This window comes from Salvelinus alpinus, chromosome 15 (genome assembly GCF_045679555.1).
Source record: "Salvelinus alpinus chromosome 15, SLU_Salpinus.1, whole genome shotgun sequence".
NCBI lineage: Eukaryota > Metazoa > Chordata > Actinopteri > Salmoniformes > Salmonidae > Salvelinus > Salvelinus alpinus.
Window position 1 is genome coordinate 40,752,053 of NC_092100.1, and position 18,924 is coordinate 40,770,976.

The following is an 18,924-nucleotide window of genomic DNA, read 5'->3' on the forward strand; positions in this document are numbered from 1 at the left end:
GCAACTGTGGCTCGTTAAACACCCACACATTTGGCTATTAAATGTATTTATTCCTTTGCATTAAAATACTTTTTGCATTGACAAAATAAGTTTGACGTCTTCTAAACATGTTTTAAATGTACAAAAATACCTTCTTTACAGAGGCTGCTGAAAACACCCTAGTGGTTTTCAAACAAGTACAAAAATAAAAACAAACCTAAGCCAGGGAGAGAGGTCCAGTGTAAAGTTTACCAAACTGTACACCGACTAATCATAGCTCTGACAGTTGAATGTTGTCCTCCAGTTTGCATAGCTTCTATTGAACATTCTCAGTGATGGTTTTAAAAGCAATAATATTAAACAGCAAGGGAGTACAGTACTAAGGTTTGGTTGGTGCGTAAAATCAGTAAATTCAGAGAAGTGGTTCTAAGAAAATATGTAGATTCTGATTTGCCAGAATCAGATGAGTGACTAAATGTAGCGTGGAACAGGAGGATTACAGTATATATTTTGTTAGCTGGAGTTGTGAGACTGGGCTGACGCTACAGTGTTCATCACCAACTGTTAGAATGTTTTTTGAACCGCAGTCCAGAGAAATCTAGATGTTGTCTAGCAGTCTGCACACCATATTCAATTACATAAATATGGTAACTAAGAAGTAAAAAATAAAATAAAATAAAAACTTGAATGCAACTTAGTCTGATGTAAAAGGTAACAAGATGATGCTCAGATTAGTCCCTCAGCAGCCAGCTGGCGATGGAGCGAAGAAGTACGATGCCAGGAGGATGAGGTAGACCACCACCAGAGAAGTGCCTGACAAGAGGAAAACAGTCCAGATAAACACTTAATCCACTAGAGGGCAGTTCTCTCATGCTCAAATAATCAATATCCTACAATGACCGGCAACAGATGGACAAGGATGATTTGGTTGGATCAATGATCATTTCAACGTGTTAATTGATTACCCTAGCCTGTGTACAGTGTAGCTGACCGTTTCTGCATTGAACAACACTGTTGTTTACAATGCCACGTTGGCTGATGCAGAAACAGTCAGGCATACAGGTTGGGATGGATCGCTCTGAGGCAAACCCTCCAGTCACGCCTTACCTTGGAAGTAGTCCGATTTGCCATCCATGAAGATGTAGTTGACGAGGACCACGCTGAAGATGCTGGCCCACAGATGCAGGTCACAGAATATTAGCACAAAGCCGACATCCTGTCATAACACACACACAAACAGGAAATGACTTGTCTGTTTTTACCATCAACATACTTATTTTCTATAGTCTCCCATGGTATAACTATGGTCTTTGGGTGAGTTGACAAATCAAATGAAAAAATGTAATCCATCCATGAATATTTAAGCGAAGCCAATTCAGAAAGGGAATCCGAGTGCCCGCCTTAGCTGACATCAGCTGAGAGTGCACCAATTGGATGCTACTTTAGTAACAATCACGCCTACCTGAGTTGGAGCTCCATTTAAGCTGACCAGGTTCTGCTCACACATCCTGCTGCATGCTGTTTCCTTTCTCAACTGGACTTATATTATTGATTAGTTATCTAGTGATAGGTACAGTCAAGGGGTAGTGTCTTACGTAGAAGGCGTTGAATAAAACAAGCAGGGGGATCTGGAGCATGCAGACCTGTACAGCGATGCAGCTGCCCACCTCCAGGCTGAGAAAATCAACACAACAGAGGAGCAGTCAGTCACTCCCCATTAAACACTTGTTTCAGTCAGAGAATTCCTGCTAACCAACAGGTCACCATTGCAGTTTCTACCCCGTCAGATCATGTGGTTAGGAAAAACAACTGTTCGTGACCTCTGTTAGTGAGGACCCACCTCAGACTGATGTTGTTCTGAAGGGCAAACTGGATCCCGTTGACAATCTCTGGGATCTCAGGTACCATGGCCAGCACCGTTACTCCTATGAAGTACTGATGAACAACGAGAGGGAGAGTGAGGGTCGAGAGGAGAGGGAGCGATAGGGAGATCATCATGATGACAAGACAACCGTGTGTGTGTGTGTGTGTGTGTGTGTGTGTGTGTGTGTGTGTGTGTGTGTGTGTGTGTATATATATACAGTACCTGTGAGATATTGGGCTGACTCAGTATGGGCTGGATGTGTTCAGTGGTGACATCAGCGCAGGCTGACATCAGTAGAGTGGCTATGATGAGGATGGCCAGAGCTCTCCACCGAGACCAGTGGACAACTGCACCATGGTGACCGGTCACTGCAGACACACACACACACACACACACACACACACACACACACACACACACACACACACACACACACACACACACACACACACACACACACACACACACACACACACACACACACACACACACACACACACACACACACACACATGGATGGCTGTTACTTATACAGTTTATAACTGTGTGTGTGTGTGTGTGTGTGTATTTTACCCTTACCCTGTCCCTCGCCAACGTGAATGTCGTAGATGTGTGAATGTGTCTTCAGTGTGAAGATTAAACCAATGATGTAAGCAACAGGCAGAAGGAAGGAGACCGTGTACACCAGTGGCCTGAGACACACACACAAATACACACACAAATAAAGATGAGTATTACAATTCTTTACAAAAGTATCGATTTTTTAAATATTCACTCAGATCATTGAGTTACAAAAAAAGTACTAATAATTTGGAGCAGAACCTCTCAACACTCACTGGATGTGGCTGTGGAACAAGGTGTAGTTGTTCTCACTCTGTTGGTAAGATGACAATATATCATCAGGTGAAATACTCAGTGCCACATGACTGTCTGCTACAGTACTATACAGAAGAGTGTGTCCGTTAATGATTGAATGTTACAGTTTGACCATGTGTCCGTTGATGATTGAATGTTACAGTTTGACCATGTGTCCGTTAATGATTGAATGTTACAGTTTGACCATGTGTCCGTTGATGATTGAATGTTACAGTTTGACCATGTGTCCGTTAATGATTGAATGTTACAGTTTGACCCTGTGTCCGTTAATGATTGAATGTTACAGTTTGACCATGTGTCCGTTGATGATTGAATGTTACAGTTTGACCATGTGTCCGTTAATGATTGAGCATGACTAAGCGTTACTGACCAGGTCGTAGTGACAGTTGCGGCAGACGAAGGACCCGCTGGTGGTGTTGCCCCCTGTGGAATTGGTGCAGTTGTCACACACCAGGTTCCCATACGCCTTAGAGAACAGTGTGGGGGCAAACACACCTACAGAGACAGGATGAGGAGAGGGTAAGCCAGGGGAATAAAACCTTTTTGAGGATATGTGGGGATTAGGTTTAGAATTGAGGGTCTTGGGTACGGGGTGAGAACGGAGTTAGGGGTTAGAGGTGAGTTGTGGTTTAGAGTTGAAGGTCTTGGATACGGGGTGAGGAGTAAGGACGAAGGGAGGAGTTGGTGGTGAGGAGGTCTGGACTCACCTCCCACAGAGATGAAGAGCAAGGCAGAACTGACCCCAGCTGAACGACTGTTAAACCTCTGCTCCCTGTGTCTCAGCCCTCCTATGATCATACAGATCCCCTAGAAAGGTAAGAAAGAGTGAGCAAGAGTGGGTGGTTGGGGGAGTACGCAAAAACGAGGAAGGAAAAAGAGACGTATTACATTTCAGTGTGTGTGTGTGTGTGTGTGTGTGTGTGTGTGTGTGTGTGTGTGTGTGTGAGAGAGACTCACAGGGATGAAGAGGATGCAGCCCAGCAGTGTGCCGGTGAGGGCAGATTTAACGATCTCCTGCAGACAGGCATTACCAGCGCGGTGACCCCTCAGCAGGGCCGTGATATAGAAGGTCATCTCTGTGATGGAGCCAAAGGTCGCATTCACCACCGCCCCCACCGCAAAGTTGCTCTGGGCAGAGATACTGCAGAAGGGATAAGGGGCATTGTTCATATGACTTTGTTGTGGCTTTGTTTTTATTCAGGTTTAAAATAAAGGGTAATACAAGTATTCCTAGTCATGTTTGCTCCTCAAGTATACATGTACTGTATCCATGTTTGTTTATGGGAATATGTAGGGGAGAGTGGGGTAAGAAGAGCCATTTTCTTCATTCAGCATAAATCTGTCAAGGGAAATATAGTATCCATTCTAACAAAGATATCTGTCAGGATGCTGTGTATCCCTGGAAATAAATCAGAATTCATGTAAACATTAGTTTTGAAAACATAGCTTGTCCAAAAAAAGTTGTCTCTTGGCACAATTTACCCCGGGTATTGCCAGCTACACATTTCTGTACCGAATGAAATATTATCACTGCCTTTTTAAAACCATGTATATCCTAATTTCCCAAACACCATTCAACACAATCAAAATAGCTTTTTTGTCTTTGAATCATTTTAACCCAATGAGTCCCACTGTAACACCGGCGCGTTTTGGACTTACCTTTTGCCTTACCTTTTAAACATAGTGTGTATGAGCTACATACATACTTATGGGTTGTACCATTGGATCAATCAATTTCCTCTGCATCCGTAGATACCGACCATTAATGGGGGCTGAGCTAGAGCGGGGCCAGGTCTTTTTACAAAAACCTCTGTAGAGTGAATGGGTTGAGCTACAAACTATTAAAAGCTAACCATGAAAAGCTGAGACTCACAAACAGGTAACATGTTTTGCTCACAAGAGTCGTTAGAAGGTGAGGGGTTCTTCTACATAGAAGATCACAGGAAATCCCAGGACATATACTGTAATAAGCTCACATAGTTGCTGTCACAAACTCCAGAGATGTCACTGACTAGTTGTATATTCTATTGCTGTACTTGCAGCACTCATTTGTCAATATAACTCATGAATGCAACTGTTTCATATCAAATTGTGTTGTGTTGTACTTGTAGCTCTGGTCGTCCTGTAAAACACTTCACTGTGAGGCTAAATATAAGGGCTGGACATGCAGATAATAGAAAGTTAGATAAATGAAAAGACCATTTCTGCTGGGGTCTCGGCACTGATATGGTTATTAAGCATCTTTTAACACAGGCTTAACGCCTAACAAACAATTTGTACTTTTTTGTACACTTTAAACATAGGCCCTGTTGTTACCTCATATCCCAGTGATAATGACTTGGATTACACCTGGGAAGAAAACACTTACATTGGCTCAACTTGCCATTGGCTCAACTTACCCCCAAGGCAAACATTTTTACTATTAGCCCACACAGCTACAAGGATGTACCTTCATGCTAGGTTTAGGACATTATATGGACGCTTAAAGAGACACCAACTGATGTATAGAACAATCTCTACTTTTGTTTATATACAAGCATCACGACACCTTAACACAATAAATTAATTTGACTTGGTGAAAATCAGTTCTTTTGGACGCAACTGTTTACCACTTTTTCCATGTGGTTTCTTCCTTCACAGACTCCATGAAATGATGACCTCTTCCCAAATATTTGGTCAAATTGTTAATTTTGTGTATGGTTTCCTAGAAACAAGGGTGGCTCAACATACCCCACTCTCCCCTACAGTATTTGTGTGTGAGTGCGTGTGCTGACCTGGCGATGCCCATGCCGATGTAGTAGGACAGAGGAATGATGGAGCCGACTGCTGTGGCAAACTTGACCTCAGAGCTGGCAAACTGGTTTCCTTTATCTACATAGCCAATCACCAGGGACACTATCACCAGGGGAAGGAGGTCTGATGAAGGGGCTAAGGAATTCAACATGTAAAATGTAAATCAAATGACTGGTCCAAAAACAACGCCGGCCTAGTCCTTTTGGCCCCAACACTATAGGCCTTGTGATAAAGGATACTGACAGCGAACACATTGATCCCATCCACAGTGTATTTGTAGTAATACCAGTTGACCGCGTGGTAGCAGCACAGCAGCGCTCGAGTCTCACAACCCTGAGGCTGGAAGTCATACAGGATATTACAGTTAGTAATAATACATGGCTTCTTTACTGAGACCTCATCTAGAAAATCTTATTCATTTTACCAGCTGCTCACCAAGGCCTTCGATTTTCTAAAACATGTGTGTTACAGCAGGGTTGGAACAAAAGCCTGCATAGCCAGCTCCCAAGGAGGAGATCTGGCTATACCTGGCTTAAATTCTTAAATTATCAGCGCCCTGTCTGCCTGCCCTGCCCCTACCTTCCTCTTTGAGCAGGTGGAGACAGACAGGTTCTCAGGGGGCATGAGAAGGATGGAGGCCAGGGTCCGGGCATTCATCTTGGCCACGGGAATGGTGAACACCAGCAGCCAGGAGATCAGGCAGGCCAGGGAGTGAACCACAACCAGCAAAGGATAACCCAACAGCAGCCACACATACGTGCTCACACGATGCTACACAGGATAGAGAAGACAGATAGAAGGTATAAATCACACGGAGTGGCTGCAGATCCAACCTTTCTGGAACCCTCTTCCCGACAGCTAAAGGTCTCGAAACTTCTGCGCATGACACTCTACTTTACGCACAATCGCTGCTCTACTCGTAGATAACAGACTACTCATGGCGAATGGTGCTCGTTTAATAAAGTTAGATCAAAGCTGAATCAATGTCTGCAATATCACACAATGATAGCATTCTACATAACAGAGCCGAATATAATAGCATAGTATAAAGTTACCCTAAGACAAAAAAACACCATCTCAATTCTTATGAGATTTTAGGATGATTGTGCGAAGGGCCACCAGGCAAAATACCTGCTTTGATTGAAACTAAACACAGGTAGGCTATGCTACTGTATAGAGGTGCTGCATGGACGTTTCACCAGTAAAGTTTGAATAATTATCATTCACAATTGACAGTGGGAAATGTGAAGGGAGGGTGACCACAAAAAAATGTGTGCGTAAAGAAAAAGTAAACAAACATGAAAGGTTAGCAGAAAGGTACAGCAAGCTCATTGACGACTACAAGAAGCGTTTGTCTCCGCAGTTATCTTGGCCAAAGGCTGCGCCACCAAGTACTAGCGCCGGTGTGCCAATACTATTGTCCATGCCATTTGTCTTTATTTTCTAAATCAAATGTGTAAACTTAAGTTCAGAAAAATAAAATTGGTTCTGCAATGTTGAAAATCCAATAACAAGGTGTGGTGACCAAAAGTTTGTTATATTTTATTTTAGTAGAAATTGGGAATTATTTAAGAAAAGTGCAAGGTGTCAATATATTTGTCCGCAACTGTATATAAGCCCCCACATCACACATTAGACTCTTACCCAGTAGGGCTTGTGCTGCGGTGGCCCCTGTAGCAGGTCTGGGATGGGCTCTTCAGTGGGTGATGGCAGGAGGATGGGAGAAGCGTCCTCATTGTCCTCCACATCCTCTGGGATGGCCTCACAGTGGGGGAACCTCCCACAGCACCTCCCTACACCTCCTCCCAACTAGAGGGGGAACACAGGAGAGTTTAGCCCAGACACAACATTCATTCTCTTAGAGGACATTGTCTGTCTGTCTGTCTAATCTTTGCCCTATAAGTCATCACATGTTCAACAATCTAGCTGTATTCTAGCTATTTTATATGCTTCAATAACATAGACCTTTAAGTCTACATGATTGTTGTGGACATTTGCCTTTAATGACCAGTCAGATGAAGTGGGTGTTATGAGGTGAATGGCTTGTGATGGGGAAAGGAAACAGGGACTTCTGCTACCCAGCCACCACAGACAAACAGACAGGAAGTGAAGACAGGAGCTGAAACAGATGTGGCGAATCTTAACAGTTTTAACTGACTTCCTCTAAACTGATCTTTTCCAGTGGAAGCAATGTGATGGACAAAACACTTATTACTGTACCTCCTGTATGGACTTCCCAAATGGCCATAAGAAATACCAAGACAACTTCCAGCACATCTTCCCTAAAAGCAGAAAGGGAGAGAGAGCGAGAGACTCAATCATATCTAAAGGAATCATATGTTAGGATGGCAGTATGTGATAATCCCTCCCTCCACAAGATACAAAGGTTTCATCTCAGATTGGAGTCCACCAATTATAATAATTATCGAAAATAATGGTGCCGGAGGAGATGGCTGCCGTTTTATGATTCCCTAACCAATTGTGCAATTGTGTGTTTTTTCACGTTATTTGTAACTTATTTTGTACATAATGTTTCTGCCACCATGTCTTATGACTGAAAAGAGCTTCTAGATATCAGGACATCGATTACTCACCCCGTTCTGGAGGAATACTTTTTCTTTGATGAGTCGGACGGGAAGGATTTACTTTAGACGTACAATCATTGGATAATAAAATATACGGGCTATGAGCATGTATCAACGGAACATTAAAAACTGTAATATCTTATGTTTCACTGAGTCGTGGCTGAACGACGACATGAATAACATACAGCTGGCGGGTTTTAAGCTTTTTCGGCAGGATAGAATAATGGCCTCTGGTAAGACAAGGGGTGGGGGTCTATGTTTGTAAACAACAGCTGGTGCACGAAATCTAAGGCTACAAAGGGAAGCACAGCCGTGAGCTGCCCAGTGACACGAGCCGACCAGACGAGCTAAATTACTTCTATGCTTGCTTCGAGGAAAGTAACACTGAAACATGTATGAGAGCATCAGCTGTTCTGGATGACTGTGTGATCACACTCTCCGATGTGAGTAAGATCTTTAAACAGGTCAACATTCACAAGGCCGCAGTGCCGGATGGGTTACCAGTACGTGTACTCCGAGCATGCGCGAACCAGCTGGCAAGTGTCTTCACTGACATTTTACACCCAATACCAACATACCTAATACCAACATGTTTCAAGCAGCCTCCCATAGTCCCTGTGCCCAAGAACACTAAGGTAACCTGCCTAAATGACTACCGACCCGAGCACTCACGTCTGTAGCCATGAAGTGCTTTGAAAGGCTGGTCATGGCTCACAGCAACACCATTATCCCAGAAACCCACTCCAATTTGCATACCGCCCCATGAGATACATAGATGATGCAATCTCTATTGCACTCAACACTGCCCTGTCCCACATGGAGAAAAGGAACACCTATGTGAGAATGCTATTCATTGAACGTTGAGCTGTAGTCAACACCATAGTGCCCTCAAAGCTCATCACTAAGCTAAGGACCCTGGGACTAAACACCTCCCTATGCAACTGGATCCTGGACTTCCTGACTGGCCCCCCCAGGTGGTAAGGGTAGGTAACAACACATCCGCCACGCTGATCCTCAACATGGGGGCCGCTCAGGGGTGCGTGCTCAGTCCCCTCCTGTTCACCCATGACTGCATGGCCAGGCACAACTCCAACACCATCAAGTTTGCAGATGACAACAGCGGTAGGCCTGATCACCGACAATGATGAGACAGCCTACAGGGAGGAGGTCAGAGACCTGGCCGTGTGGTACCAGGACAACAACCTCTCCCTCAACGTGATCAAGACAAAGGAGATGATTGTGGACTACAGGAAAAGGAGGACCGAGCACGCCCCCATTCTCATCGACGGGGCTGTAGTGGAGCAGGTAGAGAGCTTCAAGTTCCTTGGTGTCCACATCACCAACAAACAATCATGGTCCAAACACACTAAGACAGTCGTGAAGAGGGCACGACAAAGTCTATTCCCCCTCAGCAGACTGAAAAGATTTGGCATGGGTCCTCAGATCCTCAAAAGGTTCTACAGCTGCACCATCGAGAGCATCCTGACTGGTTGCATCACTGCCTGGTATGGCAACTGCTCAGCCGTCGACCGCAAGGCACTACAGAGGGTAGTGCGTACGACCCAGTACATCACCGGGGGAAAGCTTCCTGCCATCCAAGACCTCTATACCAGGCGGTGTCAGAGGAAGGCCCTAAAAATTGTAAAAGTCTCCAGCCACCCTAATCATACACTTTTCGCTGCGGTACCGCAGCTCCAAGTCTAGGTCCAAAAGGCTTATTAACAGCTTCTACCCCCAAGCCATAAGACTCCTGAACAGCTAATCAAAGGGCTACCCAGACCACTCTTTTACGCTGCTGCCACTCGCTGTTATTTATCTATGCATAGTCATTTTAACTCTACCTACATGTACATAATACCTCAATTACCTCGACTAACCGTTGCCCCCGCACATTGACTCTACCCGTACCCCCTGTATATAGCCTCGCTGTTGTTATTTTACTGCTGCTGTTTAATTATTTGTTACTTTAATTTTCTATTTTTTGGACTTATCTATTTTTTCTTAAAACTTCTTAAAACATTGTTGGTTAAGGGCTTGTAAGTAAGCATTTCACTGTAAGGTCTACACCTGTTGTATTCGGCGCATGTGGCAAAACAAATTGATAACACAGTACTGCCAAAGGATAGACAGTAAGTACTGCTAAAGGATATCCATACCATATGGTACTTCAATGATGGTGATGAACATCAGTATGCTGACCAGGAAGTAGCCCAGAGACACCCACCAGCCAAACAACAACACATACACCACATTTCCACAGGTGATCAGATGACCTAACATCACACAGACACAGACAGAGAGAAATTAGTGATGACGCCATGTAGTCCTATTCACAGCAAGCCATGATTGAGGACTTCAGGGTTTGTACTGAGTATCACAGTGACATCTATAGAGTTGACTACTTTTCCTCCTTACAAGCACAAATACACAAAAACACACACAAACACTCACCTGTGTGTGGTTTGATGACATTGAGCTCTGAATAGAGCTCCTTGACCACATCCGACCTGTCCTCAAAGGGACGCTCCGTCACATGACTCTTCCACTTCCTAAATCCAAACTAAAACACGCACGCACGCACGCGCACACACACACAACGAGAGAGTAAATGTGCACACATGATTTACAGTTCATTTGAACCTGTACTGTACAAAACATACTTTCTAACTTCAGATTTAGTGAATATTTATTTTCATTTCAACAACTCTACTTGTGATGTGCTAGACACCCTGCGTACAGTGGCAAATCAGCAGTTAAAACAATGATCTCCCCAACACTATTTCAGTAAAAAGCGGGGGATAAGGATGGAGAAATGTAACAACTCTCAAATTCAACGACAGAGCTATGGATGCAAGGAATGACCATGATATCAAAATTATAGTTTTAACCATGTTAACATTTTACTGCAGTGGGCTAAATCAGGGTCACAGTGTTTCTTGGTAGTCTTAAACAAATCTACTTTGAAACAAAAGTATACGCCTCACAAACATGGTCATGGGCTTAAAAAAAGAAGACACCTGTACCATGTCAGTTTAAATGTTGAGTTTGCGTCCCAATATTACACTTTATATACAGTGCATTCAGAAAGTATTCAGACCCCTTAACTTTTTTCACATTTTGTTACGTTACAGACTTATTATAAAATTGATTAAATTGTTTTTTCCCCATCAATCTACACACAATAACCCATGACAAAGCAAAAACAGGTTTTTAGAAATTTTGGCAAATTCATTAAAACAAAAAAACAAACAAAAAAATGTACTTGGCCGGTACGAGCCCGGGCTGTGTCGGGATGTCCTTGTCCCATCGCACTCTAGCGACTCCTGTGGCGAGCCGGGCACATGCACAATGACACGGTCACCAGTTGTATGGTGTTTCCTCCGACACATTGGTGTGACTGGCTTCTGGGTTAAGCAAGCAGTGTCAAGAAGCAGTGCGGCTTGGCAGGGTCGTGTTTCAGAGGACGCAAGGCTCTCGACCGAACGAGAGTTGGAGCGATGGGACAAGACTGTAACTACCAATTGGATATCATAAAATTGGGGAGAAAATAGTAAATAAAAATAAACAACAAAAAAATCCTTAATTATTACAGGTACATAAGTATTCAGACCCTTTACTCAGTACTTTGTTGAAGCACCTTTGGCAGCGATTAGAGCCTAGAGTCTTCTTGGGTATGACACTACAAGCTTGGCACACCTGTATTTGGGGAGTTTCTCCCATTCTTCTCTGCAGATCCTCTCAAGCTCTGTCAGGTTGGATGGGGAGCGTCGCTGCGCTGCTATTTTCAGGGCTCTGGATGGGCCACTCAAGGACATTCAGTCCTGAAGCAACTCCTGCGTTTTCCTGGCTGTGTGCTTAGGGTTGTTGTCTTTTTGGAAGATAAACTTCGCCCCAGTCTGAGGTCATGAGCGGTCTGGAACAGGTTTTCATCAAGGATCTTTCGGTACTTTGCTCCGTTTATCTTTCCCTCGATCCTGACTAGTCTCCCAGTCTTTGCCTGTGAAAAACATCCCCACAGCATGATGCTGCCACCACCATGCTTCACCGTTTGGATGGTGCCAGGTTTCCTCCAGACGTGACGCTTGGCATTCAGGCTAAAGAGTTCAAGCTTGGTTTCATCAGACCAGAGAATCTTGTTTCTCATGGTATGAGAGTCTTTAGGTGCCTTTTGGCAAACTCCAAACTCCATGTGCCTTTTACTGAGGGGTGGCTTCAGTCTGGCCACTCTACCATAAAGGCCTGATTGGTGGAGTGCGGCAGAGATGGATGTCCTTCTGGAAGGTTCTCCCATCTCCACAGAGGAACTCTGGAGGCTCAGTCAGAGTGACCATCGGGTTCTTGGTCACCTCCCTGACCAAGGACCTTCTCCCCCAAGATTGCTCACTTTGGCCCGGCGGCCAGCTCTAGGAAGAGTGTTGGTGGTTCCAAACTTCTTCCATTTAAGAGTGATGGAAGCCACTGTGTTTTTGGGGCCCTTCAATGCTGCAGACATTTTTGGTACCCTTCCCCAGATCTGTGCCTCTACATAATCCTGTCTCGGAGCTCTACGGACAATTCCTTCAACCTCATGGCTTGGTTTTTGCTCTGACATGCTCTGTCAACTGTGGGACCTTATATAGACAGGTGTGTGCCTTTCCAAATCATGTCCAATCAATTGAATTTACCACAGGTGGACTCCAAACAAGTTGTAGAAACATCTCAGGATGATCAATGGAAACAGGATGCACCTGAGCTCAATTTCAAGTCTCATAACAAAGGGTCTGAAATCTTATGTAAGTAAGGTATTTCATTTTTTCAAAATCCATTTTAGAATAAGGCTATAACATAACAAAACATGGAAAAAGTCAAGGGGTCTGAATACTTTCCGAATGCACGGTATATGAATGCAGCTGCCACTGTATTGAAGCCAATGGACACAGTTTATTATAGTGCACTATGCTTTATTACCGGTGATAGGTTCAGTACACTGCATTCTGTATGCATTTTCTAAAGTCTTGTAGATCAATGCACTGCTCTATTTTAGTTTATAAAGCCCTCGTGCAAACTTCTGCCATACCTTACATCACTGTTAAATTACAGACATACGAGTCACCAGACCGGATCACAGGGATGGCCAACTCTGGAGATCCTTTTGGTCAGCATTGAGTTAGGTAGATCTGCGTTTAGTTAATTTTGCACCTTGTGGAATGATCTCTAGAATTCTACAAAGTTGGATGTTTTGGTGTCGCTAGGACATTTCAGACAGTTGGTTGATTACGTTTTGACTGAGGAATGTGTTTGTTTTTCAGGAACGTGTTATGTTAGTGACTTTTCTTAAATTCCTTGGTATGGTATGTTTTTATTGTGTTGAAATTGTAAGTATTGTGAATTTGTATGATTGTGTGCTGCATCCCTGGGATGGATCAACATCTTTCAGTCATCTGCAATGTTGTTTATTCTGCTTCATATACTATACTGTACTATACCCTGTAGTTGTTGGCTAGTTTGTTGGCCTCCACTTCGTTCTCTGCTCTGATAGTGGTCTTGTTGGTGGCATCCTCCCATACATCATCAGAGGCATGGGCGCTGAGTCCTGAAGGGTGAGATGTATTCAATCATGTTACAATCAAACTCTAATGAGGTTAATAATAACAACCAAAAGTTCATCTCTGGCCCGGTTCCATTTCAACCCTTAGCGCCCTCTCTTCTCCTAGTGCTATAGTACCAAAATGTGACTGGACCTTGTACTCACGTGTGTGTGTGGACGGACATTTTGGCGTGTAGACACCTGGTCCGGGGAGGAGGGAGGGGGAAAGCGAGGTGGTGCAGGCATCCCTCAGCTCGGAGTGCAGGCTGGCCACACACAGCCGGTCACACATTGGCCCGTGGAGGTGCCCCCCCCGGTGATCTTGGTCCCATGGAGAATCTGCAGGGAGTGGACGAGGAGAGGAGATGTAAGCAATGGCACAAGAGGTTCTGGCCATGACCCAAAGTGTTTGGTAAACACTGGTCTAGCGTGTGGTGTTCTGGTGGAACTTGAGAGACATGCTAAGACCGTAGGTCAGAGACAATGCCCTGTACTTCATGTCTGGGAGAGGAGGAGAGGCATGTGATTTAAGTTAGAACACACTCGTGCTGGTCATAACTAAGTCTGAAGTGTGTCTTCGTCTGCACTGTATACTGGCTATAACAAGAGCTGTTGTTTCTAATTACTACCACCTCCCACAGACAGACACACACAGCCACAGACAGATGGGCACAGACAGACATAAGCTGGGCTTGTTCACGGAGACAAAAATCTGCAGGAAACAAGACAGGCGTGCCTGCCTGGTCGGTTATTTTCAGAATGTGCTTGATGGTGGCAAATAAACTTTATGACCCAATACATTACACTATTTATTTAACCTTTATTCATCCAGGTAAGCAGTCATGCAATGCACTTAGGCCAAAGTGTGATCTAATGTTCCGCTGACTTGTTTTTCTGTACCAAGGCTTTTCATAGTCACAGTACGCCTGCAGTAACACCTGCTAAACTGTGTACATGACCAATAACCTTTGATTTGAGTAAAATACAGAAGGATTAGTATCACTTCCCTTTACCAGTATGAATACAAACTATGTTCTTGAACTTCCCCATCTTTCTGCCAAAATGTCTTCAATGTCCCTTAAGGTCATACAGTTTCAACTGCATGTTACAAACATTTAATGATTCCTGTAACCAGACGAGGCAGACAGACGTTATCCAATGTTGATACTAGCAGGCCGCCAGCCACAAACAGGGGCAGTTCCTGTCCTTAACACTGAAAGATCAAACTTGTGAGACGTGTCTTACTGGTAATCGGTTCTTACAGTACCCACTACCATTCAGTGACATTATTTGTCCATGGGGAAAAAGAGCTACTTCGTAAACACAGCAATGCCTGTTAGACTAAAATGAGTAGTAACCCTGAATAAAACCTAACCACACACTGACCAAAAAGTTATTTTGTTGGCATTTACGCATGTCCCCATTACCAGTAAAACATAATCAAAACCCATTTCTTTCACTTACTTGCTGTCCTGTTTCGTTGTTCATTTGTTCAGTCTCATCCAGGTTTTATCATACATGTCAAGCAGTGAAGTTTCAGCTATGTCTGTCCGTGGCCTCTCTTCCTCGGTGTGCACTGTCAGGGTGTCCGTTTCCATCTTGTCCAGCTGTGTCTGTAACATTTCACGTAAACCCGGTTTCTTGTCTGCATCGAAGTAGTGGTCCTTGTACCTAGCATCGAGCAAGGTGGCGACACAGTAAAGTGGCTCAGAGAGAATGCCACCAAATCGCTAGTTCGCAGCCTCTTGTAGAGTACTTTTTCAAGTTTTAACCCCACGGTCTGTCGGCAGTTTTGTTGAGCAAGCGTTTCAATGCCATGACAGAGGGTATCACGTCTGCTGCAGATGTAGTTGATGAGCTTATTTCTCGAGTCAGTTGTTAGAATGGAGCTAGGAGTGTGTTCATGTTTCCAAATTTCAAACATGTTCTCAAATGCCATTGAAATGGCAGCAGCGGTATGAGAACCAGCACATTCTGGAGCATGCAATACGGCTTTCCTCAGTACAAAATCCTCATCGACCCACTGTGCTGTCAGACTCAGCATGCTTATGAGGCTGACATCGCTGGTCCAAATGTCAGTCGTGAAGCTAATAGCAGTGACGCCCATAGCAAGTAGCTCATGGATGTGCGTTTCAACAATACTGTGTAACTCCGGTAGGGCAACATCTGAAAAATTGCGCCTACTTGGTAGTGTGTACCGTGGCTCGAGGTGCTCGGGCCAGGCGGCAAAAGCCAACATCATTCACGACAGAGAATGGTTGATTGTCAAGGGCAATGAATTTCATTATCTTGCCGTTAATGGATTTCGCCCGAGTAGTCTCGCTGAATTTTTTTTACTCTTTCAAATGACTGCTCGACTTCAACTTGTTTAGTTCTTGGAAGTGTGCGCTTAGTATTTTTTGCCAGGAGAACTCTACCTACCCCAATGCATAGTGCCAACTGTAAAAGTTTGGTGGAGGAGGAATAATGGTCTGGGGCTGTTTTTCATGGTTCGGGCTAGGCCCCTTAATTCCAGTGAAGGGAAATCTTAACACTACAGCATACAATAACACTGCCCTTTCCCACCTTGACAAAAGGAACACCTACGTGAGAATGCAGCTCATTGACTACAGCTCAAGCGTTCAACACCATAGTTCCCACAAAGCTCACCACTAAGCTAAGGACCCTGGGACTAAACACCTCCCTCTGCAACTGGATCCTGGCTGGACTTCCGTGACCCAGGTGGTAAGGGTAGGCAACAACACATCTGCTACGCTGATCCTCAACACTGGTGCCCATCAGGGGTGTGTGCTTAGTCACCTCCTGTACTCCCTGTTCACCCACGACAGCGTGGCCAAACACCAATCACTCCATTTGCTGGCGACACAACAACAGTAGGCCTGATCACCGACAACGATGAGAGGGAGGAGAGGAGGTTAGAGAACTGGCAGTGTGTTGCCAGAACAACAACCTCTCCCTCAATGTGAGCAAGACTAAGGAGCTGATTGTGGATTACAGGAAAAGGCGGTCCGAACAGGCCCCCATTAACATCGACGGGGCTGTAGTGGAGCGGATCGAGAGTTTCAAGTTCCTTGGTGTCCACATCACCAACAAAGTATCATGGTCCAAACACACCAAGACAGTCGTGAAGAGGGTACGACAGCACCTTTTCCCGCTCAGGAGACTGAACATAACTAGAATGAGATTCTATTTCTATGGATATGACTGGGGATGATTGGGTTGAGGAAAAGCAAAAAGTCCACAATGTTATCACCTATCTAGTTATGTAAAAAAAAAAAAGTGAACTGTATTATAGGCCAATGAATTCTAAAATTCTGAGCAGAACATTTGACACAAGGAAAAAATTCCTGCGTGACAAGTGTCCGAGCATGTGTTGGTGACAGTGTTATAATACTATTGTTTTGTCGGGACTGATGGTTTGTTTATGTTTCTATGGTTGTCGTTATATGAAGTAGGCCTACAGCTCCATCTAGTTGTCGTATCAGGGACAACAGTTGGTGACAACTAGCATTTTAAATCTAACCCAAACCCTTTTCCTAACCTTAACCTAATTCTCCTAACTTGCAATGTTAATTCTCCTAACTTGCTGCGTTGTTAGTTCTACTAATTTGCTACGTTAACTCCCCTAACCTGCTATGTTAGTTCTAACCAGGTATGTAAACAAACCATCAGTCCCTACAAACCATCAGTATCACCACACCTTTTGCTATCCCAAAGGCCGGCAGATGTTGATATTGAGTCATTTCCATTTTACAGTCTGCATTGTATGCAGCAGGCAATAATCCCGTATCCCAGTGGACGGTTCTTCCTCCATTCGGGCTGCAAAGGCATCGATTTCCTCCTTAACTATATTTAATGGCAAGAAGGCTGGCGAAAAAATTGGAAAAATATGCGTACTTTCTTTATGAAACACAATGTTCCACCACCATGCTAAAGTGGCTAATGCCTACAAACACTAATCCCAGATGTTGCATATCCCGTGCCGCCATCTGTTTGCAGCCATCTGTTGTTTACCGCTAGTTGAACGCAGGGCGCGACACCAGGAAGTATCATTTGCATGGTGTTGAAAATGGTGTTTCATAAAGAAAGTATGTATATTTTCAACAACAACAAAAATACCATCTCTCCATTAAATCTAATTCAGGAGGAAATCAACGCCTTTGCAGCCTTAATGGAGAACGTTGTAGGTAGGAACCGGTCCAAGGTGGATAGCAGTGTATTGCCGGCTGCATACAACGCCTTTGGATGGTAAAATGAAACCAGATAATATCGCCATCTGCCGTTTTTGGCCTAACCTGTAGCGTATTCCGTGTGATCATACGTCACAGATTATTCTCAGATTTTGATTAAGTGAATAATGTATTTATTCAGTAGTAACACAGTCATTATCAAAAAAAGGATAGGCATAGGCAATGCACCTATCTTTTCCCTTTGTTCAATTTCTTGAAATGACACTGTAGCCTAATGTGCATGTATTAACATGTAGGTATTATTTCGCGGTAGGATTATTTATTATATGACATAGATATTTTTTTAAGCACATCGACGAGACGAAGTATATGGCTGGTGTGTTAGTTTACATAGCCTAAAAAAAGTTTAGCATCGCACAACACTAGCTACATCAATAATAGGCTATTTAGCTCGGCCTCACCTTGACTGTCGATGGGTGATCTCCGCCGTCGACTCTCTGTGTCTATTGACATGTGTGGGCTCGAGAGAGACAAATCAGTCTCTCAGTCAGTTATAGTAATGGGTTCCATCACGCGCTTCTTGCTCAACCTTGTTGTATGACGGCCGAGAGTTCTGCGCTCACGGATTAGGCAACATGGAATTGTGGGAAACGTAGTGATTGCTGCACTATATAGGCTGTGTTGTAGGCTAGGCATGTAGACCTTTACTGGGAAGGTTTTCCTATTAATTTCCCATTCCTCGTAATACAGTTTGAGTGGGCATATGCATACCTATCTCTTGGTCGCTCGATCGGGCTTTCATGTGCATCCTTTACACATTTACAAAGGAAGACGTACAGCAATCTCCACTCATCTGTGAATACTGAACTGAAAATGAGCATCGCATGCTCATAGCCATAGAGAGAAAGCGTTTGTGTGTACGTGTGTGCGTGCTCTCAGTGTCGCAAACTTCTCAAAACCTTTCACCAGAGGAAGTCTCAAAGACAGCCTATGCTTGCATTTGACAGCCTGTGAGAGGCCTTGTACCCATCCGTTTAGTCATGGTGTGGTGTCTGGCACTGTGAGACAAGT

At 44.1% G+C, this 18,924-nt stretch overlaps 1 protein-coding gene across 1 annotated transcript; it reads right to left on the reverse strand.

Moving 5' to 3' along the window:
- Window positions 1-29: 29 nt before the first annotated feature.
- cax2 (cation/H+ exchanger protein 2) lies at window positions 30-18,470 on the reverse strand. Its single transcript, XM_071343601.1, has 20 exons — window positions 18,315-18,470; window positions 13,829-14,002; window positions 13,563-13,669; window positions 10,549-10,657; window positions 10,254-10,370; window positions 7,733-7,794; window positions 7,157-7,321; window positions 6,092-6,283; window positions 5,752-5,851; window positions 5,494-5,635; window positions 3,677-3,860; window positions 3,427-3,526; window positions 3,090-3,214; window positions 2,680-2,717; window positions 2,423-2,535; window positions 2,066-2,211; window positions 1,820-1,914; window positions 1,575-1,653; window positions 1,087-1,195; window positions 30-792 (listed from the first exon to the last, which is right to left on the reverse strand). Exons 1-20 carry the CDS (start codon window positions 18,364-18,366, stop codon window positions 719-721), a joined length of 2,283 nt encoding a protein of 760 aa, XP_071199702.1. The 5' UTR covers window positions 18,367-18,470; the 3' UTR covers window positions 30-718.
- Window positions 18,471-18,924: the final 454 nt, after the last annotated feature.